The 19271-nt window shown below is 47.8% G+C and overlaps 1 protein-coding gene across 1 annotated transcript in view; it reads left to right on the top strand.

Moving 5' to 3' along the window:
* WDR3 (WD repeat domain 3) overlaps window positions 1–5356 on the top strand; it is a 180737-nt gene extending 175381 nt beyond the window's left edge. Inside the window, exon 27 of the mRNA XM_086935837.1 lies at window positions 3891–5356. Coding sequence (XP_086791963.1) covers window positions 3891–4046 — 156 coding nt within the window. The 3' untranslated portion in view covers window positions 4047–5356. The remainder of the gene's footprint in view (window positions 1–3890) is intronic.
* The last annotated feature ends 13915 nt before the right edge of the window (window positions 5357–19271 follow it).

Consider the following 19271-nt stretch of genomic DNA (forward strand, 5'->3'; position numbering starts at 1 on the left):
GATATCGGTTCGCAGAACGGGGAGGATAGGTGGGGCGGTAAGGAATCTAATACCAACTACTGTGATTCCCTCTTCTTAATATTAAGACAGCTCTTATAGTGTCCTCCAGCCACACGTACCTCCTTGGGCAATCTTGGTGAACATTTTGGGGCTCTGCACAAGGTTATTACTAGCATTGCTACAAATTCTATCAAACCTCTGGAGCAGAACAGCCACCTCGCTCTTGGAATATAGCGTCAGGGGAGCCAACACTAGATTTGAGAAGTCAGATAGTATCTTGATTGCACCGGGATCTAAACACGTCATTACACTTGCAAAGGATATCAAAAACCGTTTTACCATGATCAAATGTGGATCTGTCTGGCTGAACCCCTCATCTTCTTCCTTGAGTAACCACTAATTCTTTCCTAGGTATTAATGGTCCTGAAAATTTCTGGGGGATTATAGATTTAAAAAGATTATGAAAGGATTCGGAAAGTAAATCTGAGGAGTCAAAAACATAGTAGCAAAAGGCACAGCTCTTGCAGAAAAGTTGTGACCATCTTTAATAATATACATTACATTCACCAAATGATATGCATCTATACCATCTACTTGTCTGATGGATGTGTACTTTTACCATGTTTAGTCTGTTTGCTACTAGTTGGTGCATAAACGCTGTTAACATTGTTCAGAAAACACGGCCAGGGGCATTTAAACCCTCTGTAAATGTGGTATAGTCTACTCTACCGTGGAAACCTGGGCGCTGCTAATTTTACCTTCTAAATGTCTACTGGGGTGATACTAGATCTTTAGAGCCCAGTTATCCGAATATCACTCTGGCCCACCTATGCACTGTATGAGACCACCCTTCTGACCTCTTGTTCATTGTTTAAGGCCCACTCGTTTCTGGTGGGTGATGTCGACGTCCAGTTGGGCATAAATGTCACCTCCAGTATCCGTGAACAGATAAATGTCTTGCTTAATCTGGATATTCGGTCACTTACCAAATTTCCCTTTGATCACCAAGCTCACAACTGGGGATGAAAAGATTTCAGGTGAGACTCGCAATGAGTGTGGCTTTCGTTAGTGTCTTAACTACACTCACCCAGGCAAGTAACTCCAAGCCGAGCCACAGGACAAACCTACAAAATATTATGAGAACAACATTACTTATAGTCCTGCACCTCTCACATTTTTTGTTACTGTGTAGACCATTGCTCCAGTTGAAGATTCCTCAGATTCCACAATCTGTCCACCCCTATTTTATATCGATCTGAAAGGTGTTCAATACACAACCACAAACAACACATAACAAGAGACCTCTTTCCACAGTTTCTTTTGCCTTTGATTATGAATTCGAGGCATTTGTGCCTCATGTGTTTGTCCCTCAAGTTGGACCATAGCTGTGTACTTGATCAATAATTTAAATTGTTTGCGGTGGCATTGAATTTCCTTGTGTAGTGACCAGGTGGATTTAGAAAATGAGTGAGAAGAGCGTTGAGCTGCACCTGCCCTCACCTACGAGTTTTATTTTAAAGAAACACAAAACTCCTTCTGGTTATTTTTTTCACCCTAATAGAAAAGATGTAAAGTATTGGCAAGGCCATCCTGCCCTGAAGGCGTTTCAATAGTTCTCAGTGGCTAATCACATAAGAGGCAAGAGAGCGGACAAGCAGGGTACTTGCTGTGGCACACTTGTTGCCTCTGCCTCTAGAAGACACCCTAAGTTTTGATGAGGCCCGGCTTTGTACTGTGATGTAAAGACCATCTGGTGTCCTTCTGACAGCCTATGCAACTCAGGATAAGAGTGCAGTTGTGTTGTACCAATTTCATTTAGTTTAGGTGGAATTGGACTCTATTTACCTAAGCTAATGCTTTCTTCGCTTATGCAGACTGTCAAAGGCTGGTGAGGGAGGAGAGGTTGCTTGCAGGACACCCTTCCTGCGCCTTTCTGTTGGGCTGGGGTGCTACCACGGTTTGGGAAAACACTAAGATTTTCCCAAACAACTTCCACAATGTAGGTAGAGAAGCGAGACAGTGAACCAACTCAAAAATGCCTGAAGGGAGAAAGCAGACCCCTGGCTCTGGAAAACAGGAAGACCTATTAACCTGAAATATCCGACTGACAGCCACCACCTCAAAACTGTTCGTCTGAGTTTGACAAACCATGTCTCTACACATTCTGCACTCACACAAGATCCAGGAAAAACATGCTTCCTCTAGGAATGATAAACTGGTTTTGCTAGCAGAGACCTTTGACAATAAGAGTGCCTGCTCACAGTGGAAGTGGGGTAACCTACTCTAATTGGATGGCTTTCCTCACTCTGTCCCACAAAACGTAAATGTAACTTTTCGCATGCACCTTCCCCTACTTGTAGTCCTGTAGCTGGCTTGACTCAAGTCTGACGTATAACCGGGATACGTAAATAGATGTTTCTCAGTATCTCAGGGCAGTCGCCTTCACCTCTTATTAAATATGGATCACTGCGTGTAGACGTTGAAACACAGTAAAATATCCCTTTCTGTGTGAGCACAGGTTCTTTGCCTTAAAATATCCCTTTCTGTGCGAGCACAGGTTCTTTGCCTTAAAATATCCCTTTCTGTGCGAGCACAGGTTCTTTGCCTTAAAATATCCTTTTCTGTGCGAGCACAGGTTCTTTGCCTTAAAATATCCCCTTAGGTTCTTTGCCTTAAAATATCCCTTTCTGTGCGAGCACAGGTTCTTTGCCTTAAAATATCCCCTTCAGTGCGAGCACAGGTTCTTTGCCTTAAAATATCCCTTTCTGTGTGAGCACAGGTTCTATGCCTTAAAATATCCCTTTCTGTGCGAGCACAGGTTCTTTGCCTTAAAATATCCCTTTCTGTGCGAGCACAGGTTATTTGCCTTCAAATATCCCCTTCGGTGCGAGCACAAGTTCTTTGCCTTAAAATATCCCCTTCTGTGCGAGTACAGGTTCTTTGCCTTAAAATATCCCCTTCAGTGCTTACAGGTTCTTTACCTTAAAAAATCCCTTTCTGTGCGAGCACAGGTTCTTTGCCTTAAAATATCCCCTTCAGTGCGAGCACAGGTTCTTTGCCTTAAAAAATCCCTTTCTGTGCGAGCACAGGTTCTTTGCCTTAAAATATCCCCTTCAGTGCGAGCACAGGTTCTTTGCCTTAAAATATCCCCTTCTGTGCGAGCACAGGTTCTTTGCCTTAAAATATCCCCTTCAGTGCTTACAGGTTCTTTACCTTAAAAAATCCCTTTCTGTGCGAGCACAGGTTCTTTGCCTTAAAATATCCCCTTCAGTGCGAGCACAGGTTATTTGCCTTAAAATATCCCCTTCTGTGCGAGCACAGGTTCTTTGCCTTAAAATATCCCCTTCAGTGCGAGCACAGGTTCTTTGCCTTAACATATCCCCTTCAGTGCTTACAGGTTCTTTGCCTTAAAATATCCCCTTCTGTGCGAGCTCAGGTTCTTTGCCTTAAAATATTGCCTTAAAATATCCCCTTCTGTGCGAGCACAGGTTCTTTGCCTTAAAATATCCCCTTCAGTGCGAGCACAGGTTCTTTGCCTAAAATATCCCCTTCAGTGCGAGCACAGGTTCTTTGCCTTAACATATCCCCTTCAGTGCTTACAGGTTCTTTGCCTTAAAATATCCCCTTCTGTGCGAGCTCAGGTTCTTTGCCTTAAAATATCCCCTTCAGTGCGAGCACAGGTTCTTTGCCTTAAAATATCCCCTTCTGTGCGAGCACAGGTTCTTTGCCTTAAAATATCCCTTTCTGTGCGAGCACAGGTTCTTTGCCTTAAAATATCCCCTTCTGTGCGAGCACAGGTTCTTTGCCTTTTACCAGTGATATAGAAAGTGTGTTGGAGATGTAAAATGCGTATATTCTATGCCTCATCTTTACCTCCTCTCTCCCTGCAGGATGTGCTGGGCTTTAACATGGCCGGGCTTCAGTTCCTGAAACGAGAAATCGAGTCCAAGGAGGAGGTGACCTTCTTTGCTGATGCAACAGACCGGTTCGAAGAGAAGCGGCGGAAGAGGAAGAAGAAAGAGAAGCTGGTTCTGGTCATGGTTTAGCCGCTCTGTGTCCATCTTTCATCTGGACCGGCTGGTGCTGTATTCAACATATGAGTACAGGACCTTTGTTTGGAGGCCTCCGAGTGTTTGCACCTTAAGACTTGGACTTTGCGGCTGAACATGAAGAGGACATTGAGAGATGTGTCGAGAGGCTGTGACGTACAGCAGCATGAGCAATGGACACGTGTGATCCTGGTTTTAGCTGGTGTACAGGGCCCTGGCACAGGCTCGACAGCGCATCATCCATCTAGGCTTTCAAAGAACCACTGTTTCTTGCCTTGATATGTCCGTTATCTAGCCACAATGAAAAGATACTTGTCTTTGGGAGCAGGCTTGGGATTTCAGTTGTTCCTCGCCATGTTAGAGCCCTGCCTTAAACGTAAAATAGCAAAATCCATCTTCTGTCTGCAGTAACTACTGTGAGGTGAGATGTTGGTCCCACTGAAGCTAAACCCATGGCATCCATGAGTTGACGCAGTGTTTGGATGGTCTGAGCGGGAGCGCCGCAGGCAGTGGACACCCCCATGAATGATACCCCTGTTACTATTCGTAGTGCGCAAGTGTGTGTGTGAGCACATTTTCTTTTGGTTGTGTGTGTGTGACTTAGGGATGTACTCAATGAGATCACTTCTACTGGGACTGAGACAGGATCACCGTGAATCATTCACGTCACTCGTGACTGATCCATTGGACATTGGAACATGCAAGGTTTGTCTTCTCTGCTGCCTGCCTCACTTGCCCTCTATTCCCTAAGTGCAGCTACATAGAATATTTTAAAGCCAATTTTCCAGTGAGAACAGAGTATTTCAAAGCCAGTTTTTGCATGTTACTTACGAAGCCATACATTTTAGAGCGAGAGTTCTGGAAGGGAGGTGATAAACTACCCCTTACACTTCATGGACCTTCCATAGTGCCTGGAATCATGAGTGCCTTTGGGTGCTTTATGTTCTCATCTGATGTATTCTCCGTTGTTCGCACCTAAAGTCACATTCTGCCGGGGGCACCAGGTGTTTGGGGTACGGGATAAATCCGGGCTGTCTTTGAAAACGTCAGCATGTAAATATAGGCCATTAAAGCCGTTCCATAAGAACCACCTCCTGTCGTCCATCTTGTGGCAGGCGGTCCAGCGGACATCAACTCTACTATTCAAAGGAGGATCTATCAGCATTCCTGGGGCATGTCTCCTATTAAGGGATTCCGAAAACCTGTGCTATCTATGTCAGTGATAATCAGTCACAATACCAGAGAACAGCTCATTCACTTAACTTGCTTCTGAGAGTCTTTTGTAAAAAATAAATGAATTTATAAACTTGCTCAAAGCTCCTGTGTTCTTTGAACATACACTTAAGTTACTCTACTCAGTGTCTACCAGGACGTCGCCAAAAGCCCCTCATATATAAGACCACTGACCTTCCTGTTCAGTATCCCTGTTCTCCCCATGCAGCTCCACCGTTGGGGGACTGCCCTCTGAGCCCGGAGTTTCTGTGCCAGGTAGGTGTTGAAGGCCCTCCTCCACCCGCTGGCTCCTGCCTGCGCCTCATCCCTGGTGGTCCAGTGGAAGAGCCCTCTGAATGAATGAATGATTGGGAATTTATAGAGCGCAAACTAAGCCCAAGGGCATCAAGGCGCTATAGACAGACGGGACTCTGCTCTTCGCTGTTCAGCTCTGTGTCCTTTTTTAGGTCGAGCCTAATGCAGCGCGTAAGCGCTGCTTAGGAGATGACCTCTTGGAATTGGTCTGTACTTTTTCGGAAACTCCTGCATTTACTTCACTGTTTCCAGTGAGTACTCGTGCATGTACGGCATCCACCTTGCGGCAGCGAGCAACGGCGCCATCTGTTTCCAATTATCGAGCCCAAGCTTGTTTACATTTGCCTGTCTCGCGGTCGCGTTAATTGGAAACAGATGGCTGTCGCGTTCACTTTTGCGGCTGCCGCAAGTTCTCCCACACACTTTAACAGGCGACGCACACAGGGACAGGTAGGTATAAACCCTGCCCCTCTGAGCTGACAGACTGCGCTGCTCCATGTACTCTATGAATAATCGCTTGTACGTTGTACCCAATAAGTTGCGTTTCCCCAACCCGCCCTCAGTTATGTCACACTCACTGCTTTAACATGCACCTACCCTTTGCTGCCACACACTCGCTTTCACGCACTCCCCCAAAGTGGCAGCCAGACAATCCCCCAACCCCCCCCAAAAATAGAAAAGGCCCGACGCTGACTAAAGACCAGTGCCTCCGGTTGGGAGCTTCTGGTGATGTGTTTTGATCTGCATGTGCATGCTTGCCAGCCGCTGTCCTCCCCCTCACACACCTCCATCCTAGCGCCTGCCTGCTCGCAATGCTCTGTCAAACCCATTATGATCTCAGACTTGCTGTACAAAGGCAGACTGTGTGCCATGCAATCAGCAATTACCTGCGATACGACACGTGCATCATGCCCTCTGTTACACACTACTACGTCACACGCACTGCGTCCCCTCCCTCACTCTTAGGTTATCTCACACAATGAGCTCATGCTTAGTATGTCTTGTGACACACACTACGCTTTCAAACTTTTTGTGATCTTGCGCCTACTTTATCCTCAAAGTGCAGATTAAAGGAGCGAATTCTGCATTAGCTAATACCTCTAAAGTACACATGTGCAGTGAAACCTTTGTTCTGTTGCACATCCAAATATCAATTTGATTTTTAGCCCAAAACATGTTTGATGCTACTGTGTGCCTCTTGTGGCATTTCCGAGTCTTTGGCGTGCTTCACATGTTTTTCTTTTTGTGAACACAGGTATTGTAGACACGAGGGTCTACACCAAGCACAGTCTGTGGTGTTATTCCAATTCAATATTAAGTGCTGTCTGCGACAATCTGCTACTTCAGGGCGCTAGTGTGAGTTCAGCTGGGCTCGAGGGCAGAGCGGAGAATGAACACAGGGAGACAATAAAGGCAAAAAACAGAAGTATTACAGAAAGCTTTCAGAAATAACAGGACAGGGTCCACCTGGGAGGGGGGGGTGGGGGTGATTGTGTCCGTAGTGTGTTATAGACTTTCTTTATTTACCAAAACTACTTCATCAAACTGTTCACTGATATTACCTATGTTGCCCTTCTCAGCATCTCCTGGTTGGCTATTGGTAGATAATTAATGCAGCTGGCGTCACCCGAGCACCCTAACATAACATTCCACCGACCCTCGTGTCTTGTGCTTGACACATCCTGTCCATTCTATACTGAACGTTGGTTGCAATATTTCAGTGGGAGTGGGCTCTGCCAGAGAGACAAGTGTCTCCTTTAGCACACTTTACTCTGTGGAGCCTGTCGTTCTTTACCAACACTGCATTTGCTTAGTTTTGTGGGGTGTGTTGGTCGAACAGGCAAAATTTGTGAGCTGTGTGATTTTCTCTTTGTTTTTTGTGTGCACAATTTTCTCGGAAGAGGTTTTCTTTCTGTGTTTTTCTTACTTTCGCGTGCGTTTTTTCTTTCTGTAAAAAATCTAACCTGTCAAGTGTGCTTAAAAAACAGAGGACACTAACACGAGTTTACTTTACTAGAAGTTGGCCAAACCTATTCGCCAAGGTAATCATGATATAAAATAGTAGTCATGCGTTCACTAACCATGTTGGTTGCTAATCACGCAGTGACATAGCCAATAGGTCTCGCTTTCGGGACCTTATAAGTATTTAGTTATACAGCACAATATCCTTGGTGCAACAACATCAACTGTTGCATGGCTAAAAACTTATAAGATCCCAAAGGCGAAACCTATTGGCATGCCAATGCTTGTTCCTTTTATGCTCTTTCTCTATTTTGCTCTCCCTTTCTCTCTTTCGACCCCTCTTTATATTGTGATCCTTATTCTATTTTTGCCTCCTTTTCTCCTGTGCTCCCCACCACTGCTGCCTCAGCCCAGGAGGTATCGCCATAGTCCACAAAACATCCCTCGTCCCCTTCCACTTCCAGATCAACCCCAAAAAGAATCTGCAGAACCCTTGTTTACAGACCGCCTGGCCCCCACACCCGTTTCACCGGTATCATCCCCTCCACAGACTACATACTACTCGGAGACCTAAACTTACACCTGGACAACCCTGACAACCCCAACACCCCACCCTCCTAGAGAACCTCACCAACATAGGACTGAAGCAACTTGTTACCGCCCCCACGCACACAGCAGGACACACTCGATCCCGTCTTCGCAAGAGGAAACAGCTTCTTCTACAACCACAGCACAAAACTGCTTTGGCCGGACCACCACTGCATCCCCTTCTCCTTTAGAAATCCCACCACACACAAGCATGCGCGCCGCCTCCCCCAGAAGGTAGAACAAAGTCACAGTAGAACATCTCACCTCCGCCCTCACCAGCACTCCACCTCCAACGACGCTAGATCCCAACACCGCAGCAGGCAACCTCCACTGATGAATCGCCAACTGTGCCGACGCACTCGGCCCCGTCCAGAAAGTTACAGGACGACACAACAAGAAAGAAAGCTGGTTCACAATGGCACTCCTAGAATCCAAGCGTTCCTGCCGACAACTTGAAAAGGGATGTATGATGTTAGCACGCACACTTTTACCACGCATACCATTACCACGCATTTTTTACAACGCGATACCTTTACAACGCATAGTGCTTTGGGTGCTGGATAGTGAATAGTTTAATTTACTATTCCAACAACAGTCCCCGTGGACACTAGGGAAGGTTATTGGATAGTAAATTAACCTATTCACTAGCCATTCCCTAAGTCAGATCGCCTCAAAGCACTATGCATTGTAATGGTATGCGTTGTAACAGATGCGTGGTAATGGTAGTGCGTGCTAAAAGATGCCTGCTAAAGGTTGTATACCCTTGAAAAGATATGGAGAAACAGCAAACCCCCTGAAACACTCACTGCCTACACTAGAGCCACCACAGCACACCGCCAACTCATCAAATCCTCAAAGAAGAAGAAATTCCTCCAAGACCAAATTCTCTCCAACGCCCACAACTCCAGGGACCTCTTCTCCATCATACAGGAATTTGCCGAACCCAGCAGTGAAACAACAGACGTCCCACCCTTCCAAGACCTCTGCAACAGACTCCGTTCCTTCTTCCACCTCAAGATCAAGACACTCTATGACCGCTTTGACAACCAAGACCTCTGCACTGCCACAACCCCCACCCCAGCGACTCCACCCAACAGACTCTGCTCACTTGGACTCCGCTCACGACAGAAGACACCTTAAAGACCATGAAGAGCATTGTTCGAAATGGGGGTCTCTAGTTGGCAATGGTTTGCACATTTGTCCAAGTAGGGACCCTTCCTTCTAGTCAGGATAAGGGAGTTAAACAACTAAAATAAGCCCTGCTCACCACCTTGGTAGCTTGGCAGGAGCAGTCAGGCTTATCTCAGAATGCATGTCAGTCACTCTCACCTCCTGCCACTGTCTCTAATAGCCTGAGTGCTATATGGGCTTAGGCTCGGAGTGCAACCACAGTTTTCCTACACCCTCGCTCCTGTTCTTCCACTGGCCAGCACTGGTCGTCTTCAGGGTCATGTGTTCAGAGTGAAAGTGAAGTTCATCATCCTGAATCGAGTAAGGACCTGATTGACAGACCTCACAAAACCCAGCCTTTGCCCTTCTTGGAGGCTTCTGATGCAGGAGGAAGTGCTCTCTCAACAGTAGGGAAGATTTCATCATCCAAACCAACCGGGAACTGTCATCCTGTTTCGTGACGGAGAGAGAATGGCAGCTGTTCAAAGCGTACGCTGCGTCCCAAGCTGTCCAGGCTCTGGTTACCCAGAAGTAGGAGGATTTGAGGTGGCTCGTAAACATGATAACCGAGCTGTTGGGCTACGGGTCTGATGGAAGACCATCAAACATTGCCCTTGGTTGGCCACTGAGGTCTCTATCATATTGTTATGGATTTAAAGAGGAACTGACAGAAGTGTGTCTGAGCTCCAGTAAATAGTTCAAATTGTACAAGTGAGATACACCAGAGCAGCACAGAGTAAAAACTTGAAAATGACAGAGAAATTTGAAAGCTAATTGTGTTGGCCAGAAATAGCCAGTGTAATGACTCTCTGGCAGAAGAAACAAGATCACACTTTGTCAGTCCCAATTTCTCCAATTCATGCATTCCTTGCAAATTTCACTCTTTCGATAGATGTTTTGGTGATAGTTCTGTCTCAGCCACTTATATTTATTTGATTTGTCTCTGATAAAATAATGATCCTTTGTAGGTTGTGTGGCTTCAGCTGCTGTCAATGCTAAAGGTCTCTATGGCCATATCCTAGTCAAAGTGAACGCCTATCGTTTTTACCTGGACATTGTAAGCCGGGTGAGTCAGCAGCATGACTGACCGAAGAGATGGCCAACCTTTCAACCAAATAAAACCATCACTACCTTTGAATAATGTAATTGGAGTATTTTGCATCCAGAGCTGGAGAGTTTGTACATGTGGCTGGAGAGTTGTTGTTAATAGGTCCTCAATAATGGTGACCTTGTGATGAAAAGCTGTGACTATATCCTCATCGATCGGTATCTTGCGATAGCGTGTGAATATATCCTCATCCCTGGTGACCTTGTGATAAGCTATGACTATATCCTCATCGATAGGTATATTGCGATGCCTGCACTGTTGGCCCGAGACACGGGGAAACAGCAGTTGAACGGGGGGTGGAAGCTGAGGTTCTATGTCCCTCCCGGGTCGCTGGTGGACTGGTGTTGGTAGGATCCACTCTTCGTTGAGCGTTCAGGCGGGTGCTGTCTACTACTTTGGGCCGCAGCTGCCCGCGTTGCTATAGTCCCTGCTCTCGGTCCGCATGCCCGGGAGCTTCTCCATGGTGTTCCCTGTCTCAGGGGTACCGGTGTTCAGGTCAGCGAATGGACTGGTACACCAGGTGTCCATTCCTGATGCCCTCGCAGTCATGACAGCGTCGCTGCCGCCGTCCGGGGTCTGTCCCGTCTCGTAGCTCCAGTATTAAGCGCCCCTCCAACAATTCCTTCCTTATCCTTATGTGTCACTGATGTGCATTGCCGTTAGTTTCTTTTCAGCCTTGATGAGTAATCTCCCGGAGCAACTGTTCAACTGTAAATCCATTGGGGGAGAAAAGGACAATACCGCCTGCCTACATGATATAATTCCTGTTTCGTTGAAGAGTGGGAGTAACTTTACTTTTCTCTCTACCAATAACCCATTACAAATGCATACCAAGTGCACCAGATCTTCTTTCCCCTTTCTACATAACCCGCAGTCAGTTGCGGTCGAGTTGCTTTTCCAAGGAGGTAGGTGTAGGAGTAACGGTAGGATGCCCAGTTGATATCTCAGGAATTTTTCTTTTAATAAGTTAGAAAAGCCCGTATGGCATGAGGGCTGGGGGTACTGCTTTGTCATAGCTTTGCCCGCCACTGCTGAATTGTCTTGGATTAGCAAGACAAGTTTGATGGTTTTGTTCAACGGCTTTTTGAAGCTGGCGTGGCTTGCAGATGTTGCCAAAGAGTTCTTGTTGGCCGAGTTGAGTTATGGATCATTGAGGTCGGCCTGGGTGGGTGAAGTGCTTCTGGTTGTCAGTTCCAGCCATAAGTGTGAGTTTAGTGTCTTCTGTTTGGCATTCTTGATTTAATATACGCACCTCTCCTGGTGAAGGAATGTTTCCGAAACCCAAACTCCAGCCTTATCTGAGCTGGAGAGGTGTATTTGGGGAGACCAAAGATCATTCTATGGGCTCAGAACACAATCCTGTCCAGCGTTGATGCATCGCTGCCACATGGCGGCTCGCTACCATAGGTTATCGTAGGGATCCATGTTGCTTGAATTACTCCGAGCAGTGGAGTTGGATTGGAGCCGGCCACCTTCCTCTTTAGATTCCTTAGTGCCAAGGCTAGGGCGTTGCCCTTCCTCTTCAAGGCACCATTCTGCGTTTTCAATGATCGCTTTTATCAATAATGATTCGCTGGTGACCTTACGATGAAGAGATGTCAATATACCTCATCACTGGTGATCTTGCGATGAGGAGCTGTGAATATATCTCATCCTTTCCTTCTCAGGCAGACACATCTAGTGACGGCCGCCCAGCCCTGAGTAGGACAGAGTGGCATCACTGTGGCCTGGCAGTAGAGAGGTAGATGGGCCACCAGGTCAAGGGTTTCCACTGGCAGAGACAGCCAAGGCTCGGATTGTAGAAACCTTGCACTCCCTTATACACCTCGGCTATGAAAGAAAGAAAATGTGTTTTTAACTAATCTGTGCCTGTTAGATTACAAACAAGAAGTGGGCATGACGCGGACAGAGAGAGAGAGATTGATGCGTCTTTCCAGGACTCCTCGCCCTAGGAGACCATTTGAGAGAAGCTCTGGCCCTCAATGTTTCAGGCAAATCCTGAATAATTGGCCACATACAGTAGAACTTGCAGTGCCTGCTTGCTGGAGGATTGGGTGGTCAGCACTTCGGTCACATTGCATGGGCCACGTCCTTCTTCATGGCTGAGATTACCTAATTCTATAATTGTGCATTTGCGTCCTGCGGGCATAGCATTGAACGAAAGCTGCTCCCTGCTTATCATTGCACGGTGGCTGCCATCTGTGAGTCCGATGGATCCACACTGCCCTCAGAGGAGGCATCCGAATCCGCAGAGACACTAGCAGTGGGAAACGTAGAGGGTGACTGGAGAGTGGAGACTACATCCTCTGTTCTTTCAGGGGTAGATGGAGTCGTCTGGCTTGGAGACTCCAGTAGCTGTTTCGCCCCCTCACTACGGAAGGTTGCTGCTAGGTAGATGGAGCACTCGCGACATCACTTTTAGTCAAGCGTCTCTCAAACAACAAAGAAGAGGATATGCTTCCCTCATGTACCAGATGCTGAAGTCTTGAGACAGTGAAACATCTATGTCCAGGGGTCTGATCTAGAGCCCAGCCAAGGGCCTGGCAGCCTCCCCTCAGGCCTCCATCTTGAGTTGTGATGGGTTCCTGTGGTCAGTCCATCAAGCGTGCACATTCAAGCTCCATGCTCACTGCACCTCACATATGCGAAGTACGTCTCCGTCCATGTCCATGTCCCACAGGGATGGGAAGACGGTCCAGTTGAGTGTGACAAGTGGAGCCTTTGAAGGGGAGATGTCTGGAGGCGCCTCTCCGCTGAAAGAGAAAGGAACACTGTCACCACGGCCTGTCCGTCACAGCCTGGGAGGGAACAGTAGTTACTCACTGAAGGAGGGGTGCCCTGAGCTCAGTCACAGGCTCAGTCCCTTCTAGATGGAGACGTACGCCAGGAAAAGGGCATAAGGAGGAAGGCTCCTTTAGAGAGAGTCGCTCAGATCCCCTTCGCTCTAGTCGATGTCACAGAGACCTGTGCTGGACGGGCTTAGTTTAGTCCGGCTGGAGACTGAAGACGAGGGTACGTTGGAAAGCGACATTAGACAGCATCTTAAACTGCTGGAACTAGCCTCCGATGCAGAGGTCATTAAAGCCAGGTTTAGTAAGGCCTTCCATTGCCAGCGTCACGCAAGGTGACGCAAGCCCGTAACTGAGATTTACTCTGCCACGCGCTGAGCCACCCTGGCTGACTATGCGGCGTAGTAAATCTGGAGTAAGCGAGTCGCTGGCGGTGCTCGGTGCTGGAAGGCGTTCCATGGGTGGAGTGTGAGTTTCTCACGCATCCACCCATGGATTCTGCTGCATTCACAGATTATCTAACAGTAGCTAACCTGGGAATGCATCAAAATGCTGCGCCTCCTCGGGCGCAACAAGGAGCAATAGGCTCATTTCTCCTTTGTTCCTCTTTCTACAGGTGATGCCTTCTACAGCACACGCGGAAAGAGGAAATCTGTAGAGGATTGTCTTGTGCAGGAGAATGTCCCTTCCTACACAAAAACAACCCTGCCTCCTTGGCGCCTGCATTGGCACTGGGCAGCCACTAGTGTACCAGCACAGAGAGAGGGCAGGAGTGCACCAAACCTATTCGATATGGCGCAATCCTGCTCTCTACATTTGACGCAGCGCAGTAAGTTATCTTGCGTTACTTTGGGTCAAATGTTAGTATATCTCCCGACGCATGAATATCAAGGTCAGACCGACTGCAGGTTGCTGAGAGTCGCACAAGAAAACAAGAGAACACCTCAAACTACGCATGGGTCCTTTGCTCACTTGCAGATGAGTACTGATTACCATTGGAAATAATCATTGTACGTGTCAATAAGATGTTACGGGCAAGCTGGCGAAGACGCGCCCTTGATCAGGCTGAGAAATGGAAGGTCCAAAAAAATACAGAGAAGAGGAGGAAGGAGCTGGAGGTACTGACGGACAAGTCTTTGAGGTTTGGGCCGAGGACATTGATCATGTTCCTCCCAAACAAACTGAGGCTTATCCATAGAGATACGCTGGACCAGATTAATCAAAGGCTTGCGTTGCTCTTGCCTCACTTTAGGTGATGCAAGGGCAACGCAAGCCTTTAAGGGAGATTTCCCACCCCACACAGAGCCACCTTGCATGGTTGTGCGCGTCCACCAGTGCAGAGGGACAGCAGGAATGTGCCGGATCTTAGTAGATTTGGTGCATTCCTGTTCTCTCCATTTGTCTATTGCATTGTGTTTCACCAAATCCACAAGTTACTTACCTTAGGTAACGTCTTTATCTGCTGGATGCAGTATCTACCTGCGTATTCCTCACCTTTTGAATATCCCCAATACTTCATATTAAGTCTTAAAAGCCTCAAAGGACAACTATGAAGGGGTTCAAACAGAGAACAAATTAGATCAGTTAAAATCAAATTAAGATTCCACTGAGGCATAATAAAAGGAGTGGGAGCAAATGGTATTTGTAATCCCTTTATGAATCTCAAAACTTTAGGAGATTTAAAAGGTAAGGTTGATTCGGGAAACAAATAAAAGTCAAAAGGGTTGATTTGTAATCCTCAACCATGCCGACTGTGCAGCCCTGCTGGGCTAGAGAGGGCAAAATGAACAAGTTACTTACTTTAGTTAATGCATTATCTGGTAGAGACAATATCAAGCTGCACATTCCTTACCTTTAAATTTCCTAGGCCTCCGGCTAGATCTAGAAACTTTTGCTAGAGCTTTACCCCTTGCGCATGATGACTGCGTTGTTGGCATCGGTTATGACACCAGGGTCACCTATATGCACCACCCAAGAGTGCGGACATCAGTACTTTTCACTTTTCCACGACAGAAGCACAGAGCCATGAAGTGACTGACGTAATTGGGTGCCAAAACTAGGACCCTGAAAAAGGAACAGTAACCTTGGCCCTAACAAATAAGTCAGCAGAGTGGGGAGGCATGGTTGGTCTCTAAGGAATCTGCAGCTAGATAGTCTCTACCAGATATTACATTTCTGAAGATAAGTAACTTGTTCATCTGAGACATCTAGTCGCAGATTGCTTACCTTTGAATTGATAAACAAGCCATACCATCCTGGTGGTGGGCTGCTGACAAATTTCTCACTCTAAAGGCCTGCAGGACCGAAGGGGAAAAATGCCCGTCCCTGTGGACCAGACTGTCCTGGCTGTAGTGCTTGGCAAACGTGTGCAGAGATGCCCATGTTGCTGGCTGGCAGATGTCCAGGACTGGGACACCCCAAGCCAACGTGGTTTGTTGCAGTATTACCTCTGGTAGAAGGGACCCTTAATCCCTCAGGGGGCCTACCTGTTAGCCAGAGTGCAGCAGATCTTTGTGCAGAGAATGACCCAGTGAGAAATGGTTCTTTTCTGCACTGCCAGACCTTTCTTAGCGCACGCGTACCCCACGAAGAGTTAGTCGTCCACCGGAACTCTTTTGTGCTGTCAAGGTAGAACGGCAAAACTCTTTTTGGGGACAGATGTTGGAGACGATCCTGTTCCTTATAATGATGTGGGGGAGCAAAAAAGGTGGGCAGCATGATCGAGTGACCCTCTTTTGGAAGAAATGAAGCACAACTTTATCTACAAAAATCATCATGTAGGGGGTCTCACATGATCATGCCTGTAACTCACTCACCCTCCGGCCAGATGTTATTGCCAACAGAAAGGCTATATTGATGGTAAGCAGCCAGAGGGGACAGTTGTGTCAAATTTCGAAGGGAGCACACATAAGAAAAGGGAGGACCAAATTATACTCCCGCTGCGTCATAACAAAGGGTGTGGGTGGAAACAAGTGGGCCAGCCATTTCAAGAACCTATTCACAATTAGAGATTCAAACAGAGAGGGTTGGTCTGGCAGCCCCAAAAAGCGGATAGAGCAGAAAGATAACCCTTAAAGGAGAGAGCCTTGCTGGATAAGGGTAAGAATGAAAAGAAGAACAGTGGAAAGAGAAGCAGAAAGAGGGTCAATAACCTTTCTGTACAATATGACACAAACTTTTGCCAAAAACGGACGTATTCCCTTTTAGTGGAGGGCCATCTAGCTGTCAAAATGATGTTGCATACTTCTGGAGAAAGGTCAGAAGCTATCAACTGCTGCCACTCAATCTCCACGCACAGAGGCGGAGAGTTGAGAGGGTCAGGTGGAGATCCCTCCCCTGCTGCGACAGAATATTCCCCCGAAGGGGCAGCCTGATTGGAGGATCAACACTCATTTTCAGAAGCTTAGGATTCCAGACTCTTCTTGCCCAGCCCAGAGCCACAAGAATGATTTGGGTCTGATTGTTGTTGATCTTCTTGAGGACTTGGGGCAGAAGTGGTATGGGCCGAAAGGCATACAGGGGGCCTGTGCTCCACTCGGGATGAAAAGCGTCATGAGTTATAGACGCTTTGGAAATTTCAGCACGCAAAACTGCTGACATTGCGCTTTCTCTTCGGAGGTGAACAGATCTAACTAAGGCTCTCCCCAATGCTGAAAGAGACCTTGCGACACCTCTGACTGGAGACACCATTCGTGATCCGCTAGGCATCTACTGCTGAGTTTTCCAGCCCCTGCGTTCAGAGAACCTGCCAGATGTTGAACCACCAGGGTTATGCCCTGCTGTTCCAGCCATGTACAGAGACGCAGAGCCTCACCCCACCCTGCTTGTTGCAGTACCCCCTGGTGGTGGTGTTGTCCATGAATGCCTGCACCAACTTCCAACTGACCGGGGAAAGAAATTGCCAATCGAACCGCGCAAAGCTCCAATAAATTGATGTGGAGCTTGGACTCCAATGTCTCCTACGCTATACTGCTGCCAGAAGTGGCACATCTGTCAAGACTTTAAGATCTGGTTGAGGAAGGGAGAGGGGTCTGCCATTGACCCAATCGTGGTCCGCCAACCACCACTGCAGATCTCTCTCAGTACCTCCGGAGATCTGGACCATGTCTGTAAGAATTCCGTGTTGCTGCGCCCACTGGAAGTTTAGGTGCCACTGCTGTGCCCACATACACCACCTGGCATGCTTTACTAACAGGATGCAGGAGGCCATGAGGCCCAACAGCCTCAGAGTCAGTCTCACTGAAATCAAGGATCGAGGTTGAAATATCGAAATCATAACCTGAATATCCTGGACTCAATGCTCCGGAGAATAGGCCAGAGACTGCAGTGTGTCTAGAACAGCTCTGCTGAAAGGAGCGTCTGAGGAGTCGTCAGATGTGAGTTTGTCACGTTTCTTGAGAACCCCAGAGAATTCAGCACGGTCTTCATATTCTGAAGGTGGGAGAGGATAGCCTGGAGTGAGGCCGCCTTCCACAGCCAGTCGTTGAGGTAGGAGAAGACTGAAACCCCTAACCTGTGCAGATGAGCTGCGACCACCTTTATCACCTTGGTAAACACCCGAGGGGCACTGGTACGGCTGAAGGGGAGCATGGTAAACTGAAAGTGCTTGTGACCTACCTTGACCACAATTACTGCCTGTGGCCCAGCAGGACGGGGGATGTGAAAATGCGCATCCTGCTGGTCCAACACTACCATCCACTCTTCTTGGTCTAGGGCAGACAAGGCCTGAGCTAAAGTGAGCATCTTGAACTTCTCTTTCTTGAGGAAGAGATTGACGGTACAAAGATTTAAAATGGTCCGCAACCCTTTGTTCTTCAGAATCAGAAAGTAGCAGGAGTAACTACCAATGCCAGTCCTGAAACCGGCCCCTTGGCCAGGAGAGCTGTAACTTCCTCTTGGAGTAAAGATAGATGACTCTCCGCCAGTCGCGGAACCGGAGGAGGAAAAGAAAGGACAGGCAGAGAACAGCCCTCCTGAATGATCTGCAGGGCCCACGTATCCAATGTTATGGACCTCCAGCGGGGGAGAACATGATGATGGATTCTCCCTCCAACTGGAGTAGCGTGGTCCTGCAGAGTCAGACTAGAAGCGCTTGGAGGCTGTGGCTGCTGTCATCGGGGTGACCGATGACTTCTGACTACTATTCCTAGGATGGAATGAGCTGGGTCCATGTCTTCGCACAACTTGGGAAGTCTGCAAAGGACGGTGTCAAGGATAGGGTTGGCGCAGCTGGAAACCCCTTCCGTTGCCACAAAAGGGCGAAAGCTGGACTGGCCACGGGGTGTTGTAGAGAGTCCGTAGAATCCCTGAACCACTCCAACGCCGAGTCTGCCTTCTCACCAAACAGACTGAAACCGTCAAAAGGCATGTCCATCACATTAGTCTGAACATCACCTGTGAAACCAGATGTTCTAAGCCATATGTGGCACCGTAAGGCCACCGTCGATGAAATTGCTCTGCCCAGTGAATCAGTTGCGTCAAGGCCACACCTAATGTTGAATTTTGCTGCATCTCTCCCGTCCTTAACTGCCTGTGAGACTCGAGCCCGGGCCTCCTCCAGGACCTGTGGCAGCACTTGTGCAACCATCTCCCCTAGGGAATGGGAGAAACTGCCCAATAAGCATGCGGTATTCACCAACCGCAATGATAGGCTGTAGGAAGAAAATATTTTTTTCCCAAGTGATTCCAACTTCTTGGATTCTAAGTCGGGGGCATCAGGGAATGAGCCCTGGGAATTAGATGCCTGCACCATCAAGCTTTCAGGGGTGGGGTGTTGGCTGTGGAACTTTGGGTCGCCTGGAGCCTGGTGATGGGGGCGTGCAACTGTCCTACTCACAGGAGCCCCTGTGCTAGGCTTGAACCACTTGCCTAGAAGGACATCAATGTGTGCTTCATTAAAAGTCAATAAGGGTTTGGAGGTGTAAACCCGAGACTGAGGCACTTCAGTCAGAAGATTAGTTCTGACCTCCACAGAGGGCAACTCCAGTCCAAGGACCTCAGCTGCTCTCCCCCCTCTTCCGTAGCCACAGTTGGGATGAGAGAGCATGCCATTATTTAGGGATGTATCCAGCCAACTGG

The sequence above is a fragment of the Lissotriton vulgaris genome, chromosome 8 (assembly GCF_964263255.1).
Source record: "Lissotriton vulgaris chromosome 8, aLisVul1.2, whole genome shotgun sequence".
NCBI lineage: Eukaryota > Metazoa > Chordata > Amphibia > Caudata > Salamandridae > Lissotriton > Lissotriton vulgaris.